At 46.6% G+C, this 27,500-nt stretch overlaps 1 protein-coding gene across 1 annotated transcript in view; it reads right to left on the bottom strand.

Moving 5' to 3' along the window:
• Nucleotides 1–27,500, bottom strand: part of col5a1 (procollagen, type V, alpha 1) — an 89,550-nt gene that overhangs the window by 9,796 nt on the left and 52,254 nt on the right. Inside the window, 34 exon segments of the mRNA XM_084325180.1 lie at nucleotides 3,054–3,106; nucleotides 3,109–3,121; nucleotides 5,601–5,639; nucleotides 5,641–5,710; nucleotides 7,918–8,045; nucleotides 8,047–8,132; nucleotides 8,135–8,189; nucleotides 8,316–8,369; nucleotides 8,502–8,537; nucleotides 8,669–8,688; nucleotides 8,691–8,721; nucleotides 9,143–9,250; nucleotides 9,528–9,581; nucleotides 9,837–9,868; nucleotides 9,871–9,889; nucleotides 10,078–10,185; nucleotides 10,579–10,632; nucleotides 11,283–11,336; nucleotides 11,465–11,518; nucleotides 11,664–11,717; nucleotides 11,856–11,963; nucleotides 12,356–12,409; nucleotides 16,052–16,159; nucleotides 16,322–16,375; nucleotides 16,478–16,585; nucleotides 16,963–17,016; nucleotides 17,229–17,282; nucleotides 19,174–19,281; nucleotides 20,045–20,152; nucleotides 21,911–21,964; nucleotides 22,867–22,956; nucleotides 24,236–24,343; nucleotides 26,660–26,713; nucleotides 27,239–27,292. Of these exon segments, the coding sequence (XP_084181306.1) occupies nucleotides 3,054–3,106; nucleotides 3,109–3,121; nucleotides 5,601–5,639; nucleotides 5,641–5,710; nucleotides 7,918–8,045; nucleotides 8,047–8,132; nucleotides 8,135–8,189; nucleotides 8,316–8,369; nucleotides 8,502–8,537; nucleotides 8,669–8,688; nucleotides 8,691–8,721; nucleotides 9,143–9,250; nucleotides 9,528–9,581; nucleotides 9,837–9,868; nucleotides 9,871–9,889; nucleotides 10,078–10,185; nucleotides 10,579–10,632; nucleotides 11,283–11,336; nucleotides 11,465–11,518; nucleotides 11,664–11,717; nucleotides 11,856–11,963; nucleotides 12,356–12,409; nucleotides 16,052–16,159; nucleotides 16,322–16,375; nucleotides 16,478–16,585; nucleotides 16,963–17,016; nucleotides 17,229–17,282; nucleotides 19,174–19,281; nucleotides 20,045–20,152; nucleotides 21,911–21,964; nucleotides 22,867–22,956; nucleotides 24,236–24,343; nucleotides 26,660–26,713; nucleotides 27,239–27,292 (2,238 nt within the window).

The raw sequence follows: 27,500 nt of genomic DNA on the forward strand, positions 1-27,500 counted from the left end.
ATTCTAGCATCCTCTATACCCTTCTGTTTCAGTCCTGCTCCATTCTAGCAGCCACTATACCCTCTGATTCAGTCTGTTTCATTCTAGCAGCCTCTATACGCCTCTGTTTCAGTCCTGTTCTCATTCTAGAAGCCTCTATACCTCTCTGTTTCAGTCTGTTCTCATTTCTAGAAGCCTCTATACCCTTCTGTTTCAGTCCTGTTCTCATTATAGCATCCTCTATACCCTTCTCATTCAGTCCTGTTCTCATTCTAGCCTCTATACCTCGTTTCAGTCCTGTTCTCATTCTAGCAGCCTCTTACCTCTGTTTCAGTCCTGTTCTCATTCTAGCAGCCTCTATACCCCTCTGTTTCAGTCCTGTTCTCATTCTAGAAGCCTCTATACCCTCTGTTTCAGTCCTGTTCTCATTCTAGCAGCCTCTATACCCTCTGTTTCAGTCCCGTTCTCGACGGCTGTTTTCTGTGTTGTCAGAAACATATTTTAGTTCAACTTTAGGTAGAAATGAGAACGTTACGAGCGAGCGCCATTTTGGACACACAGTCAAGGCACAGTTAAAGGCACCATCTCTGAATACGGGCTGGGTGCAAAATCTGACCGGTTTAAGCGTTTAATTTCACAGTTTGAGTGTCAGTAGACCCATCAAAGACCCACATGTGCACACTTTATAGACTGATATATTCACAATATGGGACCTTCAAACTATTAATTTACGCCCCAATTTATAATTGTGTATCTGTAATACAAGCTAATTGTTGTTTAAAAACATGCTAAATCGAATATCTTAATAGAACAGAGAGAATAGGTTATGTTAATCAAGCGGTGCGCGGGATACCATTTCGCATAATTCACCGCTTATTACACAAAGCCGATGTGTCCCATTCCATTACGCGGGGCGTTAGCGCTCCCTAATCGTGACTGATGAGAGACGGCAGTCTCGTTCGGGACCGCCGCCCGCGACGGCTCTAATGTCGGCGGGGGTTACTGTACGGCAGGGGCGTCCGTCGTTTCCATACCAACCAGCGGGAATCCATCACCTCCACACGGTGTCTTCTTTGTGCAGACATTACGGGACTGACTTTCAGAGCCAAGCGCATGCAACGCCCATGCCATGCAGAGAGCGGAGGGCCGCCGGAGAGCCTGCGAGCGTTTCTCCTGTCTGGTGGTCTCTCTCTCTCTCTCTCTCTCTCTCTCTCTCTCTCTCTCTCTCTCTCTCTCTCTCTCTCTCTCTCTCTCTCTCTCTCTCTCTCTCTCTCTCTTCTCTCCTCTCTCCTCTCTCTCTCTCTCTCTCCTCTCTCCTCTCTTCTCTCTCTCTCCTTCTCTCTCTCTCTCTCTCTCTCACTCTCTCTCACTCTCTATCTCTCTCTCACTCACTCTCTCACTCTCTCTCTCACTCTATCTCTCACTCTCTCTCTCTCTCTCTCTCTCACACACACACACACACAAACGCAGCACGCCGACGCTCGAACTTGACAATAACTAGGGCCAATCATCTTCAAAATCAATTGGTTGCAATCCATTTCAATCATCGGTTTCAATGACTGATTACATTTCCTAATGAATTACATTTTACATTGTTTTTGTAGGACGGGACGTTCTATTCGAGGTGTCAAGTTGAAGCGTCGGCACGCCGGCTCGTGTTAGGAGTAGCTCTGCCCCTCCGGTGCCCTCTGCTCTCGTCTGCCCATCCCCCCCCCCCCCCCCCCCCCCCACCCAGTACCCACCCCATCCCTCCCCGCCCGCACAGCGGGTAGCTCCACCAGCTCCACATCGCCATGAGAACCGTTACCTCTTCATCATCACCACAGCCGCAAGTCAACAGTGGCTGAGTACCCAGAAGCCCCCTTGATGATGGTGACTGAGCGGCTGACCTTTTCTGACGCGGCTCTGGAGCCAGATGTGTGTGGAGTGGTAGCTAATGAATGACTATACACGGCGACAGGCACAAAATGGCACCCGTATCTCCTTCCCCTCGCTGAGGAGCCGAGAGCCGCACGCGAGAAGCGCGTGAGGAAAGGACGTGTTAACACGGGGTATCTGCGGGTCTCGACGGGTTATATTTTTTTACGACCTTTCAATAACACTTAGAAACTGGCAGCGGTGCTTGTGTGCCAATTTAAATTCTTCCACACAAGCTCTCGCCACAGACGATGACTTGAATACAAAAACGTTGAATATGTTTAATATTACATTTTAAAACCAAGAAAATAAATGTAATACCTGTGCAATTAAATGTAAGACTTTTGAATACCTTTCCAGGTCTTACATTTAGTTAATAATGAATTTAATACTTTTAAGACTTTTAATACCCGCAGATACCGTGTAGAATGATACAGGGTGTGTTGCGCTCAACTAAACATGTGCAAATGCATTACTGGTGTGTTGAAAAGCAACACAAACCATGTGTTAATAGTAACACAACTTATTTGAAGACATATTTTCAGGAGAGGGAGTGTGTGTGTGTGTGTGTGTTGTGTTTGTCTGTTGGTTCTCCGCTAAGGCCCTATTTCGTCCTTGCTTTCGGAAAAGCTCCCCACAGAAACGTCTACGCTGTGCGAGTCCTTTCCGACCGGGAGGACGTCGTCAGGGCAGGTCAGGCACTCGGTCACCTCTAGTAGGCGCTGCTCTCCTCCTGTACATACGGCCCGGGGGGCCAGGCGGCGTGGACACGCAGCCGCGGTTTCCTGCGGTGAAGGCATTTCCTTTCCCATTTCTCCTGCGCTACAGATTCCCAAAATTGACTCGATTCACGCAGGAAAAACAGGAAACCGCGTCTGCGTGTCCCCACGAATCTCCTTCCCCTTCCCTGGGTCCAGAGTGAGAGAGCATTACCTTGTGCTGTTGTTGGACCGAAGATGCAGCTCATGCCGAAACCATGCTCTCCACGCGGTGATGCAACGACCACAAGCCAAGTGCCAAAGTATATATATATATATAAACATATATATATATAAAAAATATATAATGTAGGTATAAGTACCACACTGCAGAGCCTCGGGCCCGCGGAGACCGGGGGGTGAGCCAGGCCTCCAGGAACCCCAGGCACGGCCACTTACCAGGGAGCCTCTCTTGTAGTGACTATACCATGTGCCCGGCTGGTCTTTGGGCATTTTGCCATTTTGCTCTGTAAAATATTGAGAGGCGTTCAGGGAAAGGGTATGGGACGTTGGTGAAGTCAGGGAAATGGGGCTTACCAGTTTACCACGTTTGAATTCACTGAACCAGGAACCAGGGTTCACCTTAGCCCAAGAGGTGAGCCTAACCTGGGGGTGCGGAGAGCGACAGAGACAAAAACAAGCAGTTTTAAAGAATGAAAACAGCCCCGGGTTAGAGCCCCGTCTCAACCCCCCTCAACCACCCCACCACCCCACCACCCACATCCCGGCCCGGCCCTTCGCCGCTCGTCTCCCGTCTCCGGATCCTCCGTCCTCTTGATGACCTGAAAGAGCGTTTAGGTTGACAGCGGAGACAGGGTTGAAAGTCCTTAGCGAAGCCATTATGCCAATTTATACCTGTGTAAACATTGGCCAGTGGACTAATTGCTGCTGAATAAAATGCATGAGTACACAGTGATTGATTAGGAGATGATGCAAGGAGTCCGTTCCGCCAAGGCCTCTCTCTCGTCCACCGCTGTGTGGTGCCGCTGTGCGGCCGCCGGAACCGCTACTTTGTTGTTTTGCCATGGCGACGTCGGCCAGCGGGGGGCGACGGCGGTAACGGCCTCGTCCTTGACTATGATGATCGCTCCGTAATTAGACACGGATGAATTTGATACGGCGGCCACCGTCCGCCGACCGCTTAATGCGCTAATGAACATTGGGCCGGAGATCACTTAAGCGCTGGGGGAGACGGCATACATTAAACACACCTGGCCTTGAAAAGCGACCTTCACGCCTGATTACTCGAGTGAACAGAAGGACACGACGCGGCTCGTACTGTGTGTGTCTTTGCTTTCCCAAGGCTAAGGCTGCTACTGTGTGTGCGTGTGCACGTGCACGTGCGTGTAATTCCTAACAGGAATTGGAAAAAAGCGGCTTTTTAAGCTTCCGTGCCCCAGAAACATGGAATGCGCTTTAAACGCAATTCTATCTAATCTATCGTCAGTTTAAATCTTTAATAGCAAACCACTTCACAGTCTGCACAGTTGTTTTAATTATTTAAATGTTTAATTCATTGACATATTTTCAGTTTTTTTGTATTATTACGTGTTGTATTTCTCGACGAGAGCTTGCTCTCCTCCGAGATGAAATAAAGATTGTGTGAGCATGTGTGTGTATGCGTGTGTGAGCACACACCACAGTGTTATGTACGTGGCGTTTTTACATAACGCTGCGTCTCCCTGTGCGTGTCGGTGTTGTGAGCGGGACGCGTCGTCTCCATCTCGGTGTGACGCCGAAGAGACAGCTCGCGACACGCTCGTCGTCCTCTTCACCTCCGCGCCCTCGGAGCCAGCGGCGGGCGGGGGCCCCTGGCGACCCGGCGGCCCGGCACCGGCAGGCTGGAGGAAGGTCCGCTTCATTACCCCGCGCTTAAGCAGAACCCCCTGCTCCTTCGCGGCTCCGGTTCCCTGTGTTTACCACAGCCGCCAGGCGTGCTCCTCCTCTCCTCCTCTCCTCCTCTCCTCCTCTCTTCCTCTCTTCTCCCATCCTCCCGAATTCACGCGTAACGAACCGAGGATCTTCTCAAGGCGACTGTCATCTGCCGGCGCCTTTTACTACACACCGACGCGGTAAGTCACCGGTTGACAACCTATCTGAGATACCGCGCGCGGGGTGGGGGGGGGTGGGGGGGACTGACATGTGGGGGAGGGGTGGCGGATGTGTGTGGAAGGATGAAGGAATCCTAGGCTCCCTATAGTTAGTATAGATGGCCATAGATGGACCGTGAGACTCCTCGCTGGTACAATAACAGGGATGAGGAGGAGGAGGAGGAGGAGGAGGAGGGGGGGGGGTGAGGTGCCAGCCCGTGGGGACCGGTCGACTACACCCACATCATCCTGGCGGTGGCAACACATGGAGGCTAATTATATGGACACGCGAGCGGGAAACAATGGAGCTGCCTGCCGGCTCTCTGGCAAACAGCTACTGTGTCTCAAGGGGTGCAGGTTATTTATATGCACGGTAGTGAGGCCTCGAGCGTGAGGCTCGAGCGTGGGGAGGGAGGGGGGGGAGGGAGGGCGGGGACAGACAATTGCATTCACTTATCAGTGCCAAACAGCCAAAGTTATTTAACTGTCATCAAATGTCACACTGGAGAGACTGAAAATAATAAACAGATTTTTCTTTTCTGTCTCATAATGCAGGCTCCAACCTCCATCCTGCGTGTGTCCTCTCATGTGTCCTCTGTGTGCGTGTGTGTGTGTTTTTGTGAGTGTGTGTGTGTGTTTTTGTGTGTATTTGTGTGTGTGTGTGTCTTTGTGTGGGTACAGTACGTGTGTGTTTTGTGTGTATTTGTGTGTGTGTGTCTGTGTGCGTGTGTGTGTGTGTGTGTGTGTGTGTGTGTGTGTGTGTGTGTGTGTGTGTGTGTGTGTGTGTGTGTGTGTGTGTGTGTGTGTGTGTGTGTGTCTGTGTGTGTAAATGAGGGTGTAAATGAGGTCTACTTACCCCTTCTGACTTCTTATCAGGGTAGATGCAACTCTCTCCTTCCTGCTGTGAAGTTGCAGAAGACCTTGAAGGAGTCCCGAGAGCAGCCCTGGGTTGGGTCAATCCAGTAACTCACCTGGGAGAGAGACACAGGTGAGGGGGGGGGGGGGAGAGAGAGAGATAGAGAGAGACGACAGAGAGAGAGAGAGAGAGAGAGAGAGAGAGAGAGAGAGAGAGAGAGAGAGAGAGAGAGAGAGAGAGAGAGAGAGAGAGAGAGAGAGAGAGGGGGGGGGAGAGGGGGGGAGAGAGAGAAGACAGACAGATATATATAGAGAAAGAGAGGGAGAGAGAGAGAGCAACCATTAATACTCTTGACATATAATCAACTTTCATACTCCTTCAGGCTAAATCAGTACACCATGCCCTGTGCTATTCAGAGGCTTCTTTTAAGCCGCATACTGTAGGCTCCTACCATAATACATTCAGTTTTCCAGTAATAGAGACTATATGATTACATACAACAGGCTCCTACCATAATACATTCAGTTTTCCAGTAATGAGACTATATGATTACATACAACAGCTCCTACCATATACATTCAGTTTCCAGTAATAGAGACTATATGATTACATACAACAGGCTCCTACCATAATACATTCTGTTTTCAGTAATAGAGACTACTGTATATGATTAATACAACAGGCTTCTACCATAATGAATTCAGTTTTCAGTAATAGAAACGACTGACTATTGGGACCCCGTTCCGATTGATTGATTAAAAACACTTCAGCCTGGCGATCCCCGGGGTTGAAATCTCAATCCGGTGGAAAGACCCGAGCTACTACCCTTTAGCAAAATCTGTTCCACTGCATCTATTTTAGCCTGACAGCTCCATGAAAGTCTGATCGTGCGTTTCAACCGACACACCAGATGGCAATTAGGGTAAAGCGCACGCAGTGCAAACGAGCGCCCGCTCTCCGCGGCACAGGTGGCAGCTCTGCCTCCACACGCTCATTTAAACTCCCGTTTCAGCGGCTAACGAAACAGAATATGGACACACTGTAAGGTTGAAGGTTCTTCCTTCTTTCGCTGCATATTAAAAGTATGATCTCTCCGACCACTGTGTGTGTGTGTGTGTGACTTGGAACCGTCTTAGCTGATTTCTTATTGCTTATTGTTTCTTCTTATTTATCGTGCGGATATTTATGAAATTGCCGATAAACTGTGTCTTGTTTTGTAAGCTCGCCGTGAGGTGAGCTAACCTCAGTGTCTTATGAGTTGAGATAAAGGTTTGAATGAATGAATGAATGTGACGAAAAGGAGAATACATCAGTACTTTACCGTTTCAGTGGGATAATCGAATTGTGGTCTCCGAGTAACCATAATTAATATCATATAACATGATCCTCATCTGAAAGCATCACAATATCATCACATCATGTTTGTTTAAAAAATGTTAATCCCATCCCTAAATCTAGACTCCCACATGCTGCCCTACTGTCGGTCTTGGGGAGGGTGTAGACTACCACACGCTGCCCTACTGTCGGTCTGGGAGGGTGTAGGACTACCACACGCTGCCCTACTGTCGGGTCTGAGGAGGGTGTAGACTACCACATGCTGCCCTACTGTCGGTCTGAGGAGGGTGTACACTACCACATACTGCCCTACTGTCGGTCCGCGGGAGGGTGTACACTACCACATACTGCCCTACTGTCGGTCCGCGGGAGGGCGTAGACTACCACATACTGCCCTACTGTCGGTCTGGGGAGAGTGTAGACTACCACATGCTGCCCTACTGTCGGTCTGGGGAGGGTGTAGACTACCACATGCTGCCCTACTGTCGGTCTGGGGAGAGTGTAGACTACCACATGCTGCCCTACTGTCGGTCTGGGGAGGGTGTAGACTACCACATGCTGCCCTACTGTCGGTCTGGGGAGGTGTAGACTTCCACATGCTGCCCTACTGTCGGTCTGGGGAGGGTGTAGACTACCACATGCTTCCCTACTGTCACTCTGGGGAGGTGTAGACTATCACATGCTGCCCTACTGTCAGTCTGGGAGGGCGTAGACTACCACATGCTGCCCTACTGTCAGTCTGGGGAGGGTGTAGACTACCACATGCTGCCCTACTGTCGGTCCGCGGGAGGGTGTAGACTACCACCTGCTGCCCTACTGTCTCAAATGTCTCTATTCAGATAAAATTGTATTGCCTATATTTATGTCTTCTACTATCACCCTGCCCATACCTGTACCCCCCCCCCCCCCCCCCGTGCTGCTATGATGCCCGAACCCCCCCCCCCAGGGAGATCGATCGTAGAAGAACAGTGTGCCACACAACCCACCATCGGGGAAGTCGTTGTGGCAGAGCTGCAGGTCCTTGCACGTGCGGGCCGGGTTGGCCTGCGTGCCCAGCGGGTGTTTCATCTGCTCGATCTCCAGCTTGAGCGAGTTGAGCGAGCCGAAGATCCTCCTCCATGCCGTCGTCGTAGTCCTTGTAGTTGGCGTCCACGCCGGCGTCGTCCATCACCTGGCTGGCGTCGATGTTCCTGCGGTCCGGCCCTTCATGGAGCCCTGCATGGGCAGCGGGTGGATGACGTCACCGGGAGGACCCTGTGTGGGGGGGGAGAGTGGTGGGGGGGGGGGGAGAACAAGTGTCAGGAAACAAACCAACCGGATTTAAAACTGAATTCAAATAGATGATGTAATGAATAGGATTTTAGTTTGTGGATGACTTACAGGAACACCGGCGGGTCCAGGTACACCAGTTTCTCCCTTTGGACCAGTTTGACCCTGAGAGGAGGAACAACAATACCGGTGTTATACAGCAGACGGTATCAGGAGGCACACGCACATAGAGTAGCAGGACAGGCGGCTTTCGTGATGAGATGGAAAAGAGGTTATTATTATTATAGGAACACTTACCGACGATCCCTTAGCTCCTTTAGGACCAGGGGGACCCTGAAAAGACACAAACAACCCATAGCGTTAATCCTGAACACCTCGAAAATGTTCGCCGCACAAGCACAGACATAAAAATCATCATAAAAATCAACACAAAACGCGTGGCGATGAGGAAAACGTTGTCTTACGGGTAATCCTGGAGGACCGAGGGACCCAGAGGACCTGAGGGGCCGTTAATACCCTGGTTGGGAGAAAGGAGAAGGGAAACAGATGCAGAGTGAGTTACTTACTACATGACTATTTTACAGAGCACTGGGAAACTGATGCTTTTTATACACTATGCTGTTTATAAGAGGCTCAATGCGATGCTGGAATTTAGGTTAGCGATACCATTTTAATTCCTGTAATCTGAAAGCAGACTAGAAGCGTATTTTGGCTTTAAGTGAGCAGATCCGAACAGCAAAGGCTGTACAGTAAGTAAACTGAGACCTGCATCTCATTGGCCTGTCAAACAACACGTGTGCACCGCACGCCTCTTTATACATTAGCCATACTCCACATGTGTGTGGATACAAAAGTTACAACAGTTCGTTAAAAACATGCCCTGCCCGCTTGAGCCTCGTTTGTGAAGATCCAGTGCTATTAGTGCTGAATTAACTCACAGTGTCTCCCTTAAGACCAGCTGTTCCCTGGGGGCCTGGAAGACCCCTGTCGCCCTTCTCTCCCTGCTCGCCTGGGGGTCCGATAAGACCGATGAGACCCGGGTGGCCCTGGAGGGAGAGAGTGGCACCGACACATCAATACAGTCGATAACACAACATCAAACGCACACATTCATCCAATAATATATCTACGTGTGACACACCCGCACTCATATCATTAGGAACGGTTTGCCGGCTCGGGGCAAACAGCGGATGTGATCGATTGGTTGGCAAATAGAGCCATTAGTCACGGTTGTTAACGTAATACATCAAAACGTTCCAACGGGATCCGCTGGGATTCCTGAACAAGACAAGAATCAAATGAACAGACGCCACGGTCGCTCACCTTCTCTCCCTTGATACCTGAGTCTCCCTTCAGACCGGGTAGTCCTGAAGGACCCTGCGAGAGAGAGAGATGAAACAAATGACGGATTAAAGAGAGAGAGAGAGAGAGGGAGAGAGAGAGAGAGAGAGAGAGAGAGAGAGAGAGAGAGAGAGAGAGAGAGAGAGAGAGAGAGAGAGAGAGAGAGAGAGAGAGAGAGAGAGAGAGAGAGAGAGAGAGAGAGAGAGAAGAGAGAGAGAGAGAGAGAGAGAGAGAGAGAGAGAGATAGCTCTAAATATAGTGGGCCATCAGGTCAAAGGTTGTTCTCCTCACCATGGGTCCTGGAGGTCCATCTGGTCCGGGGAACCGGGGAAGCCTTGCTCTCCCTGCACAGAAACACCAATTAGACAAATGTTTCTACAATTACGTGGAAACAAATTTATTGTATTCATTCCTATAAATGGCACAGCGCTACATGTCTCTACATTTGCCCGGTAGGCCTCTTGACCAATAGGGGATTACGAAGGTCCAAAGGCATGATAGACTGTGTGGTGAACTGTTAGGCTCTACTTACAACTGGACCGGGGATACCTCGGAGACCTTCAGAACCTTGCTTGCCAGGTGTGCCCTGAGCACCAACTGGACCTGTCTTTCCTTGTGGACCTTCCAGACCAGTCTCGCCCTATTGAACAAAACCGAGACACACACACACACACAAATAATGTATTATTATTAATTTATAATTTATATCAATGTTAATGTTAATGTTTTTTTTTAACTATGTTAGGTATATTCACATAGATTATTCAAAAGTTTGATCTGTAGATGGGAAATCTGTTACACCTACAAAATACAGCAAACAGAATTCAGAACTCATATTTACCTGTTCCTCACATTCACCCATTCACTCACACATCCACACACCGACGGCGGCGGAGGCAACTGTGCCAACCTGCTCATCGGGAGCAATTGGGGGGGTTAAGTGTCTTGCTCAAGGACACCCCCGGGAGGAGCGGCAATCGAACCGGGAACCTTCCAGACGATTACCAGACGACAGACCCCCAGTGTTTCTTACCTTGCCGCCCTTCTCTCCTAGTCTACCCTCGGGTCCTGCTACTCCGGGAGGTCCCTGTTCGGGGGGCAGAGGAAGAGACAGTGAGATCGACCACACTGACACAGATAGGCGATATTCGTGGCTGCGGTTAATATGTTAGAGGTGAGACAGTACCCCCTAATAGGCAACACATTTTTTTTAATGGATATCACTATGACACTTTCCCAGTTTGTTATGTACAGTAAACTAAGAAAAAATGTATTGCAAGTCTTCTGCATTTTATGTTTATATATGCAAATTAGGCACTTCCTCATTAAATATGCACACATTTGCATGTATCGCCAAGTCTCGAATCACCAACATGGATTAATGCCAGATTCAAAAACATGGTTTAATTTTGTTGATACATTCAAAACGAAACTTTTTCCAGAGGGATTGTGGCGATATAATCATCAGCCCATACATCAGGAAATGCTGTCGAATGTCATAAAAAATATATATTTTCACCTAGTTTTGGTATAAAATTAACTATAAACCCGGCTATGAATGATATATCAGCAAACCCTTCTGGAATTAGAAGCAAGATATGGATAGGAACACATTAGGAAATGTTGATGTGTGTAGGTACTAGGGGAATGGAGTTCCAAGACTGTGTGTGTAAGTAACATGCATTAAAAACTAGTTCTTGAGAAAACAACCTCAGAGTTTTGTATTGAAATACTCACTCTCTTGCCTGGTGGGCCAGAGGGACCAGACTCTCCGGTGGGCCCAGGTGAACCCTGCAAAGGTAAACATTGGATGATAAGAGTTCCATTTCGGGGAATGACGCACACGCCGCTAGATAAGGAGGCGCCTCTGGGACGGCGGCAGTATATTTTGGGACAGATAAGAGGCAGGCGATACTCACAGGCTGACCGGCCTCTCCGTCGTCTCCCTTGTCACCAGATGGACCGTCTAAACCCTGGGCATGAAGAGAGAAGAGAACACTGTCACGGACGGTGCACTGCATCAATAGCATTGTGACAAATATTGCGTTAATGCTGCATACAGTACGTTGTATCAAACGACCACAACGACATTGGCCGCTGGCATTTCTTATTACTTACAGCCTGACCGGTCTCTCCAGGAGGACCAGGATCGCCAGGGAAACCGCTTGGACCCTGAAAATCAATACAAGGTACATTATAAATATATATACAAAAGGAGTAGTTATGGCTTAGGTATCAATTCTATATAAATCTTCTACTTTCTTTCACAGGCAGACAAACTGCATGGTAATAAAGTGAAGCCAAACTTACGGGGCTTCCTTTGGGACCATCATCTCCGGGGGGACCCTTAGGGCCAGGAGGTCCACCAGAACCAGCGGGACCGGATTCTCCCTTCTCTCCTCGCTCTCCTCTTGGACCCTGACGTGACACACAGCAGTGTTACCGTGTGTGTCTGTTTCTAACAGACCGATAGGAGCTCTGTGCAAAAAACTGATTCTGATTGTATTTTGAAATTACAGTACGTGAGCGGAGTGGAGAAAGGATGGAGGATGGAGAGAGAGAGAGAAAAGTAAAAGTAAACTTAAAACAACTTCCAGGAGTGTATCGAAAATTGTGGGTGGAGAACAGCCTGGTTATTTTCCTTTCTTATTACAGATAAACTCATTTGTAGTCAAGTTACAATTTCCTCCCACGGTGAACAGCGGCTGTGTATTAGATGCTGCTCTTGCCGCCGCTGTGCTAATTGCTTTTGTTGTTGATGATGATGATGCTATTGTTTAAGGTGGAAATGATTAATTCGCATCACTCACTGGTGGCCCAAGGTCTCCTTGAAGACCGGGCTCTCCTGTTTCACCTGAATCTCCCTGTAGACAGAGAGAGAGAAGGGAGAGAGAGAGAGAGGGAGAGAGAGAGAGAGAGAGAGAGAGAGAGAGAGAGAGAGAGAGAGAGAGAGAGAGAGAGAGAGAGAGAGAGAGAGAGAGAGAGAGAGAGAGAGAAAGAAAGAAAGAAAGAGAGAGAGAGTGAGAGACAGAGGGACAGAGAGGGAGAGAGAGACAAAATATGAGAGACATAATACAATATCACAAAAGCCATTCATTCGGTGACCCAGCGATGGTTCAAACTCCCATCGTTTACACCAGTCCCCACTGTCCCGGTGCCCTTGGTCAGGTCACCCGATGGGGGACAGGCAGAGACGACACCACCAGAGATCTCAATCCATCAAGTGCGATCAGATACAGGAGCAGGCGGCGTGTTGACCTCAGGGTTCTCCCTGCAGGAAGCCTCCCCATACATCTCCCCCCTCTTTACCCCTGTCTTATGGGATCGAAGCGGCTGGGCTGCGGTTATTCACTGTCACATTATAATCCTGCCACTCTTCCCTGTCGGGATACAACCTGTTCCAAGAGGAAATATTAGCCTGTGCGGCGCCCCCCGTCTGGGAGATAGAGGGAGGAGGCCCCCCAGGCCAGGCCAGGCCGGTTTGGGTATAGTGCCCAAAGCTGAGATGAGCTGTGATTGGACGAGCACGCCCAGTAGTATCCACACTCCCTCCAGCATGAGCGGCGGCAGCTCTGCCGGGCTCTCTAAACATCCGCCAGTACATTAAATTGCCATCTGGCCGCGTTCCCAAAAAATGCTCTTGTTCCTGTCAAGGCATACACACTCCAGGCGGTCCGCAGGATCTTCTTGTATTAGGAGGAGCTTACGCTGCTTTTTATACACAGTGTTGTATCTCCGCGAAGCCTCACCACAAGGCCGGGACTCCATCCTAACGCCCAACGGGAAGCCCCCCCCCCCCCCCCCCCAGATCACGGCAGCTCCGGTTCAGCCAAGATGCCACGAGCGTGAACAATAGGCGGTCCATCGTGGTTACCATTTACATTGTAAAAGCCTTCATTCGTTCGCTTGCCCGCGGCAGCCGGGGCCCACAGTGAATGAAAGACGCCGGGTCAGCTGGGCCCAGATTAAGCAGAGAGGCAGAGAGCGCAGCGCTGAGAAGACGGACTCGGCCTCCGCAGGGAGACTCTCGTAGGGGGTGAAGAAGGTGGTTCCATCGACCGGACCAGATAAAACAAATCATGCTATCGCCGCGGAAAGAAAGTGCTGAGGAGGAAGTGCGCACCCGCGATCCGCAGCGCTTGCCAAAGACGGGCCCCTCCGTATCAAAACGGTATATACAGTATGTAGCTCAAATAGGGGGCCGCCGGGAGCTGAATTCATAAGAGCCGCCCTTTAATAATCCATTAGATTAGCCGCGTGTCTCTCTCGTTTTGCAGTCTGCACTGGGGAGAGAGAAAAGATCCCGTCCCCGATTCTGTTTAAAAGGAAGCATGAGAGGTGGCATCAAATATTAATGGCAACAAAACCTTGCCAAAAAGATATCAATCACAGTCACGACTGCATCATGCACTCAAACTGACAATTAGGCCTCTGGTATACCGAAGCTCTTAAGGAGGCCTATGAAATACAGCCGAACTGATAAACAACATATTTATGTTGCATGGTATAAATCATGGAAAAATCCATTCACAATCTCATTTCATAGAGGGAACGGTTGCTTTCCATGGACATAGACTAGAAGGGGTTATGACTTCAAGAGAGATGCTGTTCTATAATGTTTCTGCTCTATCCTGTTTCTGCTCTATCCTGTTTCTGCTCTATCCTGCTCATGCTCTATCCTGTTTCTGCTCTATCCTGTTTCTACTCTATCCTGTTTCTGCTCTATCCTGTTTCTGCTCTATCCTGTTTCTGCTCTATCCTGTTTCTGCTCTATCATGTTTCTGCTCTATCCTGTTTCTGCTCTATCCTGTTTCTGCTCTATCCTGTTTCTGCTCTATCCTGTTTCTGCTCTATCCTGTTTCTGCTCTATCCTGTTTCTCCTCTATCCTGTTTCTGCTCTATCCTGTTTCTTCTCTATCCTGTTTCTGCTCTATCCTGTTTCTGCTCTATCCTGTTTCTTCTCTATCCTGTTTCTGCTCTATCCTGTTTCTGCTCTATCCTGTTTCTTCTCAATCCTGTTTCTGTTATATCCTGTTGTTTCTGCTCTATCCTGTTTCTGCTCTATCCTGTTTCTGCTCTATCATGTTTCTGCTCTATCCTGTTTCTGCTCTATCCTGTTTCTGCTCTATCCTGTTTCTGCTCTATCCTGTTTCTGCTCTATCCTGTTTCTCCTCTATCCTGTTTCTGCTCTATCCTGTTTCTACTCTATCCTGTTTCTTCTCTATCCTGTTTCTACTCTATCCTGTTTCTGCTCTATCCCGTTTCTGCTCTATCCTGTTTCTACTCTATCCTGTTTCTTCTCTATCCTGTTTCTACTCTATCCTGTTTCTGCTCTATGATGTTTCTGTTCTATCCCGTTTCTGCTGTATCCTGTTTCTTCTCTATCCTGTTTCTACTCTATCCCGTTTCTGCTCTATCCTGTTTCTATTCTATCCAGTTTCTTCTCTATCCTGTTTCTTCTCTATCCTGTTTCTACTCTATCCCGTTTCTGCTCTATCCTGTTTCTATTCTATCCAGTTTCTTCTCTATCCTGTTTCTATTCTATCCAGTTTCTTCTCTATCCTGTTTCTTCTCTATCCTGTTTCTGCTCTATCCTGTTTCTTCTCTATCCTGTTTCTGCTCTATCCTGTTGTTTCTGCTCTATCCTGTTTCTGCTCTATCCTGTTTCTGCTCTATCCTGTTTCTGCTCTATCCTGTTTCTACTCTATCCTGTTTCTGCTCTATCCTGTTTCTGCTCTATCCTGTTTCTTCTCTATCCTGTTTCTGCTCTATCCTGTTTCTACTCTATCCTGTTTATTCTCTATCCTGTTTCTACTCTATCCTGTTTCTGCTCTATCCTGTTTCTGCTCTATCCTGTTTCTGCTCTATCCTGTTTCTTCTCTATCCTGTTTCTGCTCTATCCTGTTTCTACTCTATCCTGTTTATTCTCTATCCTGTTTCTGCTCTATCCTGTTTCTGCTCTATCCTGTTTCTGCTCTATCCTGTTGTTTCTGCTCTATCCTGTTTCTACTCTATCCTGTTTCTGCTCTATCCTGTTTCTACTCTATCCTGTTTCTGCTCTATCCTGTTTCTGCTCTATCCTGTTTCTGCTCTATCCCGTTTCTGCTCTATCCTGTTTCTGCTCTATCCTGTTTCTTCTCTATCCTGTTTCTGCTCTATCCTGTTTCTGCTCTATCCTGTTTCTGCTCTATCCTGTTTCTGCTCTATCGTGTTTCTGCTCTATCCTGTTTCTTCTCTATCCTGTTTCTTCTCTATCCTGTTTCTACTCTATCCTGTTTCTACTCTATCCTGTTTCTTCTCTATCCTGTTTCTACTCTATCCTGTTTCTTCTCTATCCTGTTTCTTCTCTATCCTGTTTCTTCTCTATCCTAGCCAGATACCGTACAGCGGGTCCTACACTGCAGTGCTGAGGCGGCACATCAGAGACACTACATGGACACCACATCTACAAACCCACCTATTATGAGCGGAGAGCCGATCAAAGCAGGGACATCAGAGGATCTTACCTTCTCGCCAACAGAGCCGGGGTTTCCGATACCACCAGGGGGTCCCTGGGGGCCGTCAGCTCCTGGGGGTCCTGAGGGGCCTCTGGGGCCAGGGGGACCGGGTGGACCCTGGGGAGAAGAGATGGAGAGAAAAAAGCCGATGGGTATGGCGTCTCTCGGTTCATGATGTAATGGCTGCGTAATGCAATTTTAGATGTATATATCGTTTATATTTGTATGATAACATGCTAAAAAAGGATGTAAATGTAAAGGTCTCCATCAAACTCTTACCATCTGGCCAACGTCTCCAGTTTCACCTTTCTCGCCAGTGGGACCAGGCAAGCCCTGTAGGGTTAGCAAAAAAATATTAAAGACAACGTTCCAACATTTCCCACGTTTCATCTCATATCAAACGTTTTCCATTGTTGGGATTCTGGCTCCTCTAACCTGCAGCCCGACGGGGCCTGGGGGTCCGGGGAAGCCCCTGGATCCTTCGTCTCCCTTCTGGCCGAACAGACCTTGCTGACCACGGGGGCCAGGCTCACCATCAGCGCCCTGCGTGCCCAGGAAAGAGAGAGAGGGGTACTGCTTATTTCCTGTTTAATTCAGATTAGCTGCTACCATACAGTAGATAGCCACTATTCCACCTGGGGTCCACATATGAACCTCCAGTATATATCCACATAAGGTTCATCCGACCCTTTACCCAAAGCCCTTACCTATACCCTGTGCTAAGAGATGGTTGTCTACTGCTTATGAGTTCCTAATGGGTAATGGAAACCTCATATCTTTCTAATACGACTACCTGTGAGTACATTGAACCCCTTATCCGGTCCACCATAGCCCAGGAGATTATCTGGAACACTGTGTGGCTGTAAAAACGTAGTAATTGAATCAACGGAAGAGTAAATGGTTCTTGATTTGATACTCACAGCAGGACCGGGGGCTCCGACGGGCCCTTGAGGACCAGTAGGACCGGGGGGACCCTGCGGAGGAAGGAGGGGGGGGGGGGGGGGGAGAGAAACATGAAGTGAATGGGCTGGTCAACAATTATCATTCTGTCCATTATTAAAAAACACAGGCTTTTTTTTGCGTGTCGTTCTCAAGAGCTAATGAATCAGCTCCACCGTCGCTGGAAGAGAAACGGCACCGAGGTGAGAATAAACGAGCGGTTAAAAGGAATGAATAAAGGACTTACGTGTTCTCCTTTGTCGCCCTTGCCTCCCTTCTGGCCTGGCTCTCCGTGCTCTCCCTGTGATGGAGGGGGGGGGGACAAACGAACACGGTTACACGAGGTGAGAAGACGGAGAAGTCGCAGGTTCGCGAGCGAGGGGTGACCATTAGCTCGGAATAATGTTGACGGTAAATAATAATAGTTCAAACTTGAGAGAGTTCACGCGCTAAACCTGTTCAGATGAGGTGCTACTCCGTACAGTCGTCAAAAAGGAAGGTACACAGTCAATTTCGCAGAGTAAATTTTACTCAAACTGAGTACATTTTTCTCAAACTGTGCAAAATGTACTGTGTACTGGAGACACAGATCATCTTTTAGAAACATATTTAATAGGGTGCAAAAGAAAACCACTAACAACACAATGTACTGAAACTAGGGATGTCCGATATTATCGGCCTACCGATATTATCGGCCGATATCGGCATTAAAATGTGATATCGGAAAATATCGGTATCGGTTTAAAAAAAAAATAAAAAAAAAATATATATATATTTTTTTACATTTCTATAACCTTTATTTACCCAGGCAAGCAAGTAAGAACAAATTCAGATTTTATTTATTGTCAAAAGTATGCATAATGTTGTGTTAATTCCACAACAAGATATATGTAATGTTATTACATTTTTTGGGGGGGGAAACCCTGCATATATCGGTATCGGTTGATATCGGTATCGGAAATTAAGAGTTGGACAATATCGGTATATCGGTATCGGTAAAAAAGCCAATATCGAGCATCCCTAACTGAAATGTTAGTGATTTTCTTGCACTCAAGTTAAATATGTTCCTAAAGATGATCCGTGTCTGCAGTACCTTCCTTTTTGAGAAGCAAATAACAATAATACATGTCGATGTAATAGAAGGTGTCAGGTTAGCAGAGACAATGGCGTCTCTCCATTCAAACATTGAGGCCTACGCGAGAACGAATCAGGATTTCTACAGAGTAGTAGATCGCTGTGTCCTCCCATCTCCTTGTGTGACAGCGCTCACAAGTACAACACGCATCTATGGGGGAGGAGGGGGGGCTTGATATGAGATATGAGTCATACAATCCTAGCAGCCAAAATGGGGTGACATTCACAACATGCCCAGAAAGGAAAAAAAGGACATCACGCCATGACACGTCTCCTGATACCTCTGCATGCTGCTGTGGGTATTCGGAACGGCGCACGTGTGCGGTGGGGGTGGGGGGGGCGGCGGCGGTGTTATTGAAGTAAATCCTCTCAGACAATGGCCTTAGACTCTTTAATAAGGGCCTTGGAGCAACCTCCCACCCCGAGGACCGAGCGTCTAATGAGAATGTCCAATGTGTGTGTAAACGTTATTTTATCTGCATGGGGGAAAATACCCTCTGTCCCCACCGTGCACCGTGGGGACCGTGGGTGAGGCCAGTTCCAAGCTAAAGTGCTCCTCAAAGAGATTTGATTATAATTGATCTTCCTGCGAATGTATTGTGGGTGTGTGTAGGCATTGCCTCTGCATACTAATCGTGTCTCTCTCTCTCTCTCTCTCTCTCTCTCTCTCTCTCACATTCTCTCAATATCGCCTCCCCCGCCTCCCCCGCCTTTTCCTTTGACAACCCATCCGTTTGTGCAGAAGTACAAATGAGCGACATAACGGGTTCACCCTGACGAGTTAAAGGCCTGTCAATCACAATGGACTCTGCCTGTCAATCAAATCTCCTCAGACGGAAGGGGTCAGAGGCGGTGAGAGGCAGTAGATGTTCCCACTTTGATCTAAAAACCCGTCTAGGTGTGTGTGTGTGTGTGTGTGTCTGTATGTGTGTGTATGTGTGTGTGTATAAATGTCGCCAGTCTGCATTTAGTTTTGGTTTGTTTGGGATGCAGACGTTCTAAACAGCAGTAGCATGGATTGTGTTGGGAGTTTGGCTGCGGTGCTATTATTAACTCACCTTGTCTCCATCCTCTCCTGGGGGTCCGGGAGGCCCTCCGGGGCCTGGAAGACCCACGGGTCCCTGGACACCATCTCTACCGGCTGGTCCTAGAGGTCCTTTCTCTCCCTGCGACACATTGTTTCGTCATGAGATACAGTAACGTTACGTCGCTGCCCGCTGTGCTGCACTGCCACTCTATGCAATTTAGGGCAACGTGAATAATTCACTGTAAGTACAGTACAGTCACGTGAAGTACTGGTAGCCTGTGCATTCATACTGTATGAAGCAGCTGCAACTGCAAAAAGCTACTTGTGAAAATCTCCTCATCACACGACTAGGTTTTCATTGGAAAGTAAAGCATGTATCGGTAAAATCAATAAACCCAAAGTTTGGGGCGATATTGCCTTCTTTCAGACTTTTATGGTGGAGACGTTTTACCAGGACAGAATGCGTCTATGCTTTTACCAAACGGTTCGTGTTCCCGCTTTTCCGTTTTGCGCTCTGATTGGCCACGCACGTTTCTGGTCATGTGACATGTGCGCCCAATCGCATGACGAGCAGTGTCTTAGCCCATTTCCGCGTTGAACAGCCTGCAAACGACCTAACGCCTAGTTTATCACTGGTTAAGCTTAGGCGACTCTTTCGCAGTTGGTTAAGGTTAGAGTTTGGAATCAGGGCTGGCGTTCTATCGCCCTGCTCTAAGACAAACTCTAACCTTAACCAACTTCGAAAGAGCGCCTAAGCTTAACCGTCCAAAGAACTTGCCGTCACACGATTGGGTGCACATGTCACATGACCAGAAACGTCAAAGAAACGTCAGTGGCCAATCAGATTCGCAAAACGCACAAACTGTTTGGTAAAAGTAATGAGGCGGACAGAATATACTTACAGGTCCACCCTTCTCTCCAGATGGGCCTGGTGGACCCTGAGGTCCAGGCCGACCGGGAAGGCCAGAGGGTCCAGCTGGTCCAGAAGCACCACGCTCGCCAGGAGAACCCTAATCAACACAGGAGGAAGAGTTAGTGTTACTTAATAATCTTAGTTATCAGGACTGAACATGTAATGCTACTTACTAATGTTAGCTATCAGAACTCAAATGTTATGCTACTTACTAATGTTAGCTATCAGAACTCAAATGTTATGCTACTTAATAATGTTAGCTATCAGAACTCAAATGTTATGCTACTTAATAATGTTAGCTATCAGAACTAAAATGGTATGCTACAGTACTTACTAATGTTAGCTAACAGAACTGAAAAGGTAGTGCTACTTAATGTTAGCTAACAGAACTGAAAATGTGATGCTACTTAATGTTAGCTAACAGAACTGAAAATGTGATGCTACTTAATGTTAGCTAACAGAACTGAAAATGTGATGCTACTTAATGTTAGCTAACAGAACTGAAAATGTGATGCTACTTAATGTTAGCTAACAGAACTGAAAATGTGATGCTGCTTAATGTTAGCTAACAGAACTGAAAATGTGATGCTACTTAATGTTAGCTAACAGAACTGAAAATGTGATGCTACTTAATGTTAGCTAACAGAACTGAAAATGTGATGCTACTTAATGTTAGCTAACAGAACTGAAAAGGTAGTGCTACTGACTCTTGTGTCTGACTCTTAACCACCAAAATCTGCTCGGACTACAACGTATATCATGCCAGTTAGGGTACAGACCCTCACCTGCACCTTTACTTTTCTCATATCTTTATATTCATATTTAATTGTATTGCCTATATAGGGAGGTCTAGTGGTTACGTCATTGTTGTTTCCGGCCGGTCCACCTCGCTTGAAATTGCAATGTATTTCCAACGGACACATTTCTAAATCGTCTCATTTAAAACAAATAAAGCGTGACCATTATTGGCATGGTGTACCTTTCTGTGTGTATTCATCCACAATCTATAGCTCAACATGAAACAATTCGCAATTAATCGTAAAATAATTACGTATAATAATTTTATTTCAACCGAAAATGCTTAACAATAATGTACAGTGATAGAAGGGAACTCATTTTGTGCAAAACAATTTTAAGCGGATAATACATTTTCCCAATGATAAATCCCTATACGGGTGGACCGTGCGGGAAACGAATGTGACGTCAGACTACACCTCCCTATATTCATGTATTTCTTCTATTCCCCTATTGCCCATACCTGTAGCCTACCTCCCCTCCCCCATGCTGGATCACCAAGGGGATCAATAAAGGAGTATCGTATCTTAACTTATTTTACTTAATAACTTATAAAACGGCACTGAAATATGGGATATTTCACAGGTTTGAGCGTTAAACAGGAGTAGAGCCTTTGCCCACCTGAACACAATGTGACAGGTGTGTGTAGGAGAAAGACTCTGGGAGTCCCATCCATCTCCACTTGCCGTTAAAACCTGTGTATTGGGAGCCACGTCTCTGTACCGAGGACTTCCGTCAGCTTTGAGCGTCGTCACGACAGAATCTACCAAATAGGTCAAACCTGTGTTATGTAGCCTAAGTAGCTAACTTCGCATAATAATAATAATAGATTTATTTTATATAGCGCCTTACATAAAGTATCTCAAAGCGCATCCCATTATGTTACGTAACTCGAGCGTGCGTGGTGGTGGTGGTGGGGATGTGGCTGTGAACACCAGAGTCAGACTAACACAGAGTGAGAGAGGAGGAGGAGAGGCAGAAGAAGAAGTGAGAGAATAAGAGCGAGAGCGGAGAGAGAGGAGAGAGGCGGACTGAGGAGGACGCGGTGGTTTGTACTCACAGCGGGGCCGGGGGGGCCGTTGGGGCCTTCGCTGCCTTTCAGGCCGTGAGCGCCCTGTGGAGAGAGAGAAGACGAGGGCGTTTTAGAAAACAAATACATCTGTAGTCGGGGAACCGCACATCCTTCCTCACACACCGCCTTCAGACCGTCTTCGAGCGGCCCCAGCGTGAGGCTGGAAAGCCTCCTGCAACCCCCCCCCCGGAGAGGGGAGGCTGAGAGGAGGACATAGACTACAAAAGATAAAGACTATTCACAGAAGCCTCTGTGAAGCCCTCCAGGTTTACACTACAAAGGGATGGGAGTACCCCTTCTTCCTGGCGTTATTTCTGCATCCCACACTCTGAGTGGAGAGCTGTTTACTGTACGTCCTTGATTGCGCGCCTGCAAGGCTGCGTTCGGGAAAATAATTGCTTGATGATTACGTAATTGCCACAACTCCCATTCACAGATCTGATGTGATTCATGATTCATATAATTCATTGATTCATTCAGCTAAATATATAAGCTAAATATATAGGCCCATCTCCCTTCATAGGGTTCATTGATAGTGTAAGCTAAATATATAAGCTAAATATATAAACCCATCACCCTTCATAGGGTTCATTGATACTGTTTAAGCTAAATATATAAGCTAAATGTATAAGCCCATCACCCTTCATAAGGTTCACTGATCCTGTGTAAGCGAAATGAGCTAAATATATAATGATGTTTCATCTTTGAATAAATGTCTATATCAATTGAAGAAAAACGTGCACGTCTGCACGTCTGATTCTGCAGGTGTGTCGGAGAAGAGCTTAATATCTTAGAAATGAAGAAATTCCTGCACACTGGCAACTATTTAATGAGAGGTAACTAACAGTATGGATCACTCATCACTTCATCCTAGAATAAAGGGACATCTGTAGGACTTGACCACAGCAGAGGATTATGGGTAGTGTAGTTCCAGCAGTACTCACCACGGGGCCGGGAAGACCTCTCTCTCCGGGGAAACCTCTAAGACCAGGGGGGCCATCCTTACCAGATGGGCCAGCGGGACCGGAGTCACCCTGTGGTGGAGCAAGAGACAATAGAATAGATTAGATTCAATTCGATTAGATTAGATTAGAATGTAATGTCATTATGCAGTACAAATACAGTACAACGTAAATAAGTTTGGCATCCAAACAGAATGCAGATGTAACAGTAAAGTGCAATAGTAATATACAATGTACAGGAAATCCAACTGGGTATAAAATATATAAATGAGTACTAGTGAGTATAATGCTAATCAGATGTATGTACAGAGTTGTAGTATTAACATGTACAGTGATACAGTTATAAAGACACTATGGTAGTAAGTCGTACTGGCCAGCAGCGTAATTGTGTAGTAAAAGTGTAGGTAAGGGATATGTGCAGATATAGATATAGTATCTACAGATATGTAAAAAGGAGTATGTGCGTGTATGAATACCGTGAACTCAACAACACTAAGTGATCAACGCAATGCTAGTGGTGTCACAGCGGGGTACTGCACACATATTAAAGAGCATTATGATCTGTGTATGGTTTCCAAAAGAATTCCTAGAAGAATGTAATTCATGTTTAAAGTAACACAAAATATAGTCCTGGGCAACATACAAAAAATATTCATGGGCAGAGATGGGGGTTATAATCTAAGAGGGGAATTTAATTTAAAACAACCTATTGTCCATACTACCCTCAAAAGCAAGTGCATCTCAGTTTGTGGGGTATCCATTTGGAATGGCCTTGATGTAGCAATAAAAACAAGTAGGCCTACTATGAAATGTTTAAATGCAGATATAAACAGGAATTATTGGACAAGTAGAAGTTAGAGGGGCTTGAAAATAACGTGAACTAGTATTTTTGTAATTATTTATTTATAGTTTGCTGTAGTGGATAGGTATATTATTTTTGATATTGATAGATAACTTATTACATATTAATATGATATTGAAAGGAAGGGGCAGGCCCAGATAAGCTTTGCTTCTTTCTGTCCCTTCTCGAACAAAACCATTTGTCTTGAGCTATGTTGACAATGGCTTCCATGTCTAGGAAGATAATATTTTATTTTATTTGTGTTTGTATTTTATTTAGTTCTTAACATTTTATTTTAATTTAGTTTTTGTTATTTTTTGTTACTTCAAGTTTGTGTGTTTATGGTTGTTCGAGATAAATAAAGATCAAAATCAAATCAAATCAAAATGAATATCACACGTGGACCCAAGTTGATCCCTGTGTACGTCAGCTCTGCGAGGAGCAACGCGTGGCGCTCGTGGTCAAACTGAAGCGCGGCGAAGACGCCGGCGAGGAGGCCGAAGCGCTCACCTTGGCTCCCTCTTTCCCTGCCGCTCCGGGAAGACCCTGCTCGCCGGGTGGTCCTGGGGGTCCGGGGTGGCCCCGATCTCCCATTGGTCCGGTCTCACCTGTGGGTCCCTGCGATCGACAGAGCGAAGGGAGGGGGACAACAGAATGGACAACAAAGGACAGAAGAAAGGTGGAGGAAGAGAGAGAGAGTGGAGGAAAGAGACAAATAAAAAACAAGGCGTTAGAAGAATCCCTTCCGCAACGTTCGTTACGCGACGGAGTACGAGCGCGCGGGTCTGAGTGCGTAGGGAGTGAGTGGGGGAGGGGCTGTCGGGCCGCGAGGGCCTCATCCCGCAGCATGTCACCAATACATGGGCCGTTCCCCAATTAGCATTAGCGGCGCGGCTGTGTGTGGAAATGGCTGTTAAATGGTGCATGCATAATGGATGAGGAGCCCATGGCTAATAAGGGGATAAACAACAATTTGGCAGCCGAGACTCGTGACATAGGTACGACAGTAACCCCCCCCCCCCCCCCCCCCTCCTCCTTCTATCAGTAGAACAAACACACACTGTGTGTAGTAACTATGACACATCGCTACATCATAATTTATGATGTTCATCGTGTTTGTTAACACTTCCTTTGGTCAGTCCTCCTTCCAATCTGCCGCTCAGAAGCGGTTGGAACGAGATGCAAGACACGTTGAAAAGGGACAAATGGATCCCTGTCACTACTTTTAAGGACTCTATCGCAGAGTTGTTTACACACATATTATCTGCAACTGTCACTCAGCTTTTTAACTGTGATTTGTCTGTTCTGCTTCATGTATTACATACCCTGCTGTCACTTTATTTGGTTTGTTTGATGTGTGTTTTATTTTTATTTCCCTTATGTATGTATCGTCTGTCTCTTTTATATTTTATTTTATTTTATTTCCTTTTATTTTTTTGTCGCCTTTCCCTGTTACCCCGCGAGAGGCCCTTTTTGTCCTCTCGCCAGGCCATCATTGCAAATACAAATTTGTTATTAATTGACCTGCCTGGTTGAATAAAGGTTAAATTAAAATAAATATAATAATAATATCACTGTGTTGTTCAGTGAGATGCATATACATAAGAATAAAGTAATAATACTGTGAAGTGTGTTTGTTATTATCCATATTTTATAATGTCCAATAAAGGTAATACATAAATGCATACATAATATCACTGTGTCCACTGTGTGCACTGAGATGCATATGAATAAGTATAAAGTAATAATACTGTGTGTTTGTTATTATCCAGAGTGGGGTGTCTTTTTCTTACAAATGCAACACCACAGTGATTCACGGTCGATACTATGAACAAGAGAAACTGTGCAATCAATAATAAGAATGTATAGTGAGACATTTTTATTTTCCTGCTCAGTGCAAAAGCAGCAGCCATCATGAGGGTGGAGGAGTAACGTGTTGCGAATGCGACTGAAGTAACGGACTACAGTGATGTGAATTCAAAATGATAGTAACTGCAATAGTTACCGTGGAAATAAAACACAGTTATCACATTACAGACAATTTGAAAACAGGTGATTACTAAGAAAAATTATTTTGATTGTGAGATAATAATGATAATGTGATAATAATTATATTATATATTATTATATTACAGTCTGTAAATTGGACAACTACAAGAGGATCTACAGAGGGTGGTGAAGGCGGCAGGCAGGATCGTCGGGACTCCTCTACCAATCTATCACCTCCGTCTTCACCTCCCGCTGCCTCCAAGTGTATCATCAAGGACCAGTCTCACCCAGCAGCACATCACCTCTTCCAGCTCCTTCCCCCAGGGAGGAGATACCGGTCCATAATTGCGAAGAGTTCAAGATTCATGAACAGCTTTTTCCCCCAAACAGTCAGACTGTTAAACTCTCATTGACTGTCCCCTCACGTGCACCATGCACTTTACCTGGACTTGATAACCACTTATGTTTACCGCACTTTATTATTTAAAATATTCTGTTATATGTACAGTGTTATGTGTATGTTGTACTACGGTCTGTGGGAGCTCCCCTGAAATTTCATTGTATACTTGTGTGCAATGACAATTAAAAGTCTATTCTATTCTATTCTACCTGTCATATCGATTGATTATGTTACTAAATCTGAGTATTCCAGTGGATTGCATAACAGATTAGAATTCAAAATGTGTAACAAACGACTGTGGGTATGGAAAAGAACCCCAGTCATCATACAGAGAGAGACAGTGTGTGTGTGTGTGTGTGTGTGTGTGTGGTGTGTGTGTGTGTGGTGTGTGCGTGCGGTGTGTGTGTGTGTGTGTGCGTGTGTGCGTGTGTGCGTGTGTGTGTGTGTGTGTGTGTGTGTGTGTGTGTGTGTGTGTGTGTGTGTGTGTGTGTGTGTGTGTGTGTGTGTGAGAGAGGTCACTGTGACGTGACAGTGGATCGTCTCACCTGAGGTCCGACCACACCTGGAGGACCAGGGGGGCCAGTCTTGCCTTGGAATCCCTGCGAGGGACACACACAGAGGGGTCAGGTTTTTTCAACAGTCCGGGTGCAACGGTATTGTATATGGATCAACAGACAAAACGACCCGCAGACGAGTACAGACGACATGCAGTAATTATAATAATAATAATTCATTACATTTATATAGCGCTTTTCTAGACACTCAAAACGCTCCCCACAATGTAGGGTGGAAATGGCCTCCTTCACCACCACTGGTAGCACCCAACCTTGGGCAACGCAGGCTCAATGGCTGCCATACACTGGCACCAGGCACACATCACACTACTACACAATGGCTGAACGGCTCAGGAGACAGGGATTGATATCAGCCAATTAAGGGGAAGGGATGATTAGGTGGCCTTGATGTCAGAGACCTGATTGGGAATTTGGCCAGGAACGTCGGGCGAACCCCCTACTCTTTGCGATAAGCGCCCTGTGGGTTCTTTAACGACCGAATTCAGTCAGGACCTCGGTTTAGCGTCTCATCCAGTACAGATGACCTGCAGTACAGACAGCGTTACTCACAGTCTCTCCTCTCTGTCCGGGGTGTCCAGGCAGTCCGTCTTTTCCAGCGGGTCCCTGGAAAAAGAAAGAAAGGGTTTAACACACACACACACACATGGACAAATTTGCACTACCTCTCTAAACAAATTTTTGCATTTAGGTTTTTAGCATTTTGTACATTTTTGTTTTGTATGTTGTATATCTTGTATAGTGTTTGGTCTTTACTCTTTTACTTTCAACTTTTTTTAGTGTCTGAAACACAATCGTATCTCGTATAGAACCA

Source organism: Notolepis coatsorum (genome assembly GCF_963971535.1).
Source record: "Notolepis coatsorum genome assembly, chromosome: 11".
NCBI lineage: Eukaryota > Metazoa > Chordata > Actinopteri > Aulopiformes > Paralepididae > Notolepis > Notolepis coatsorum.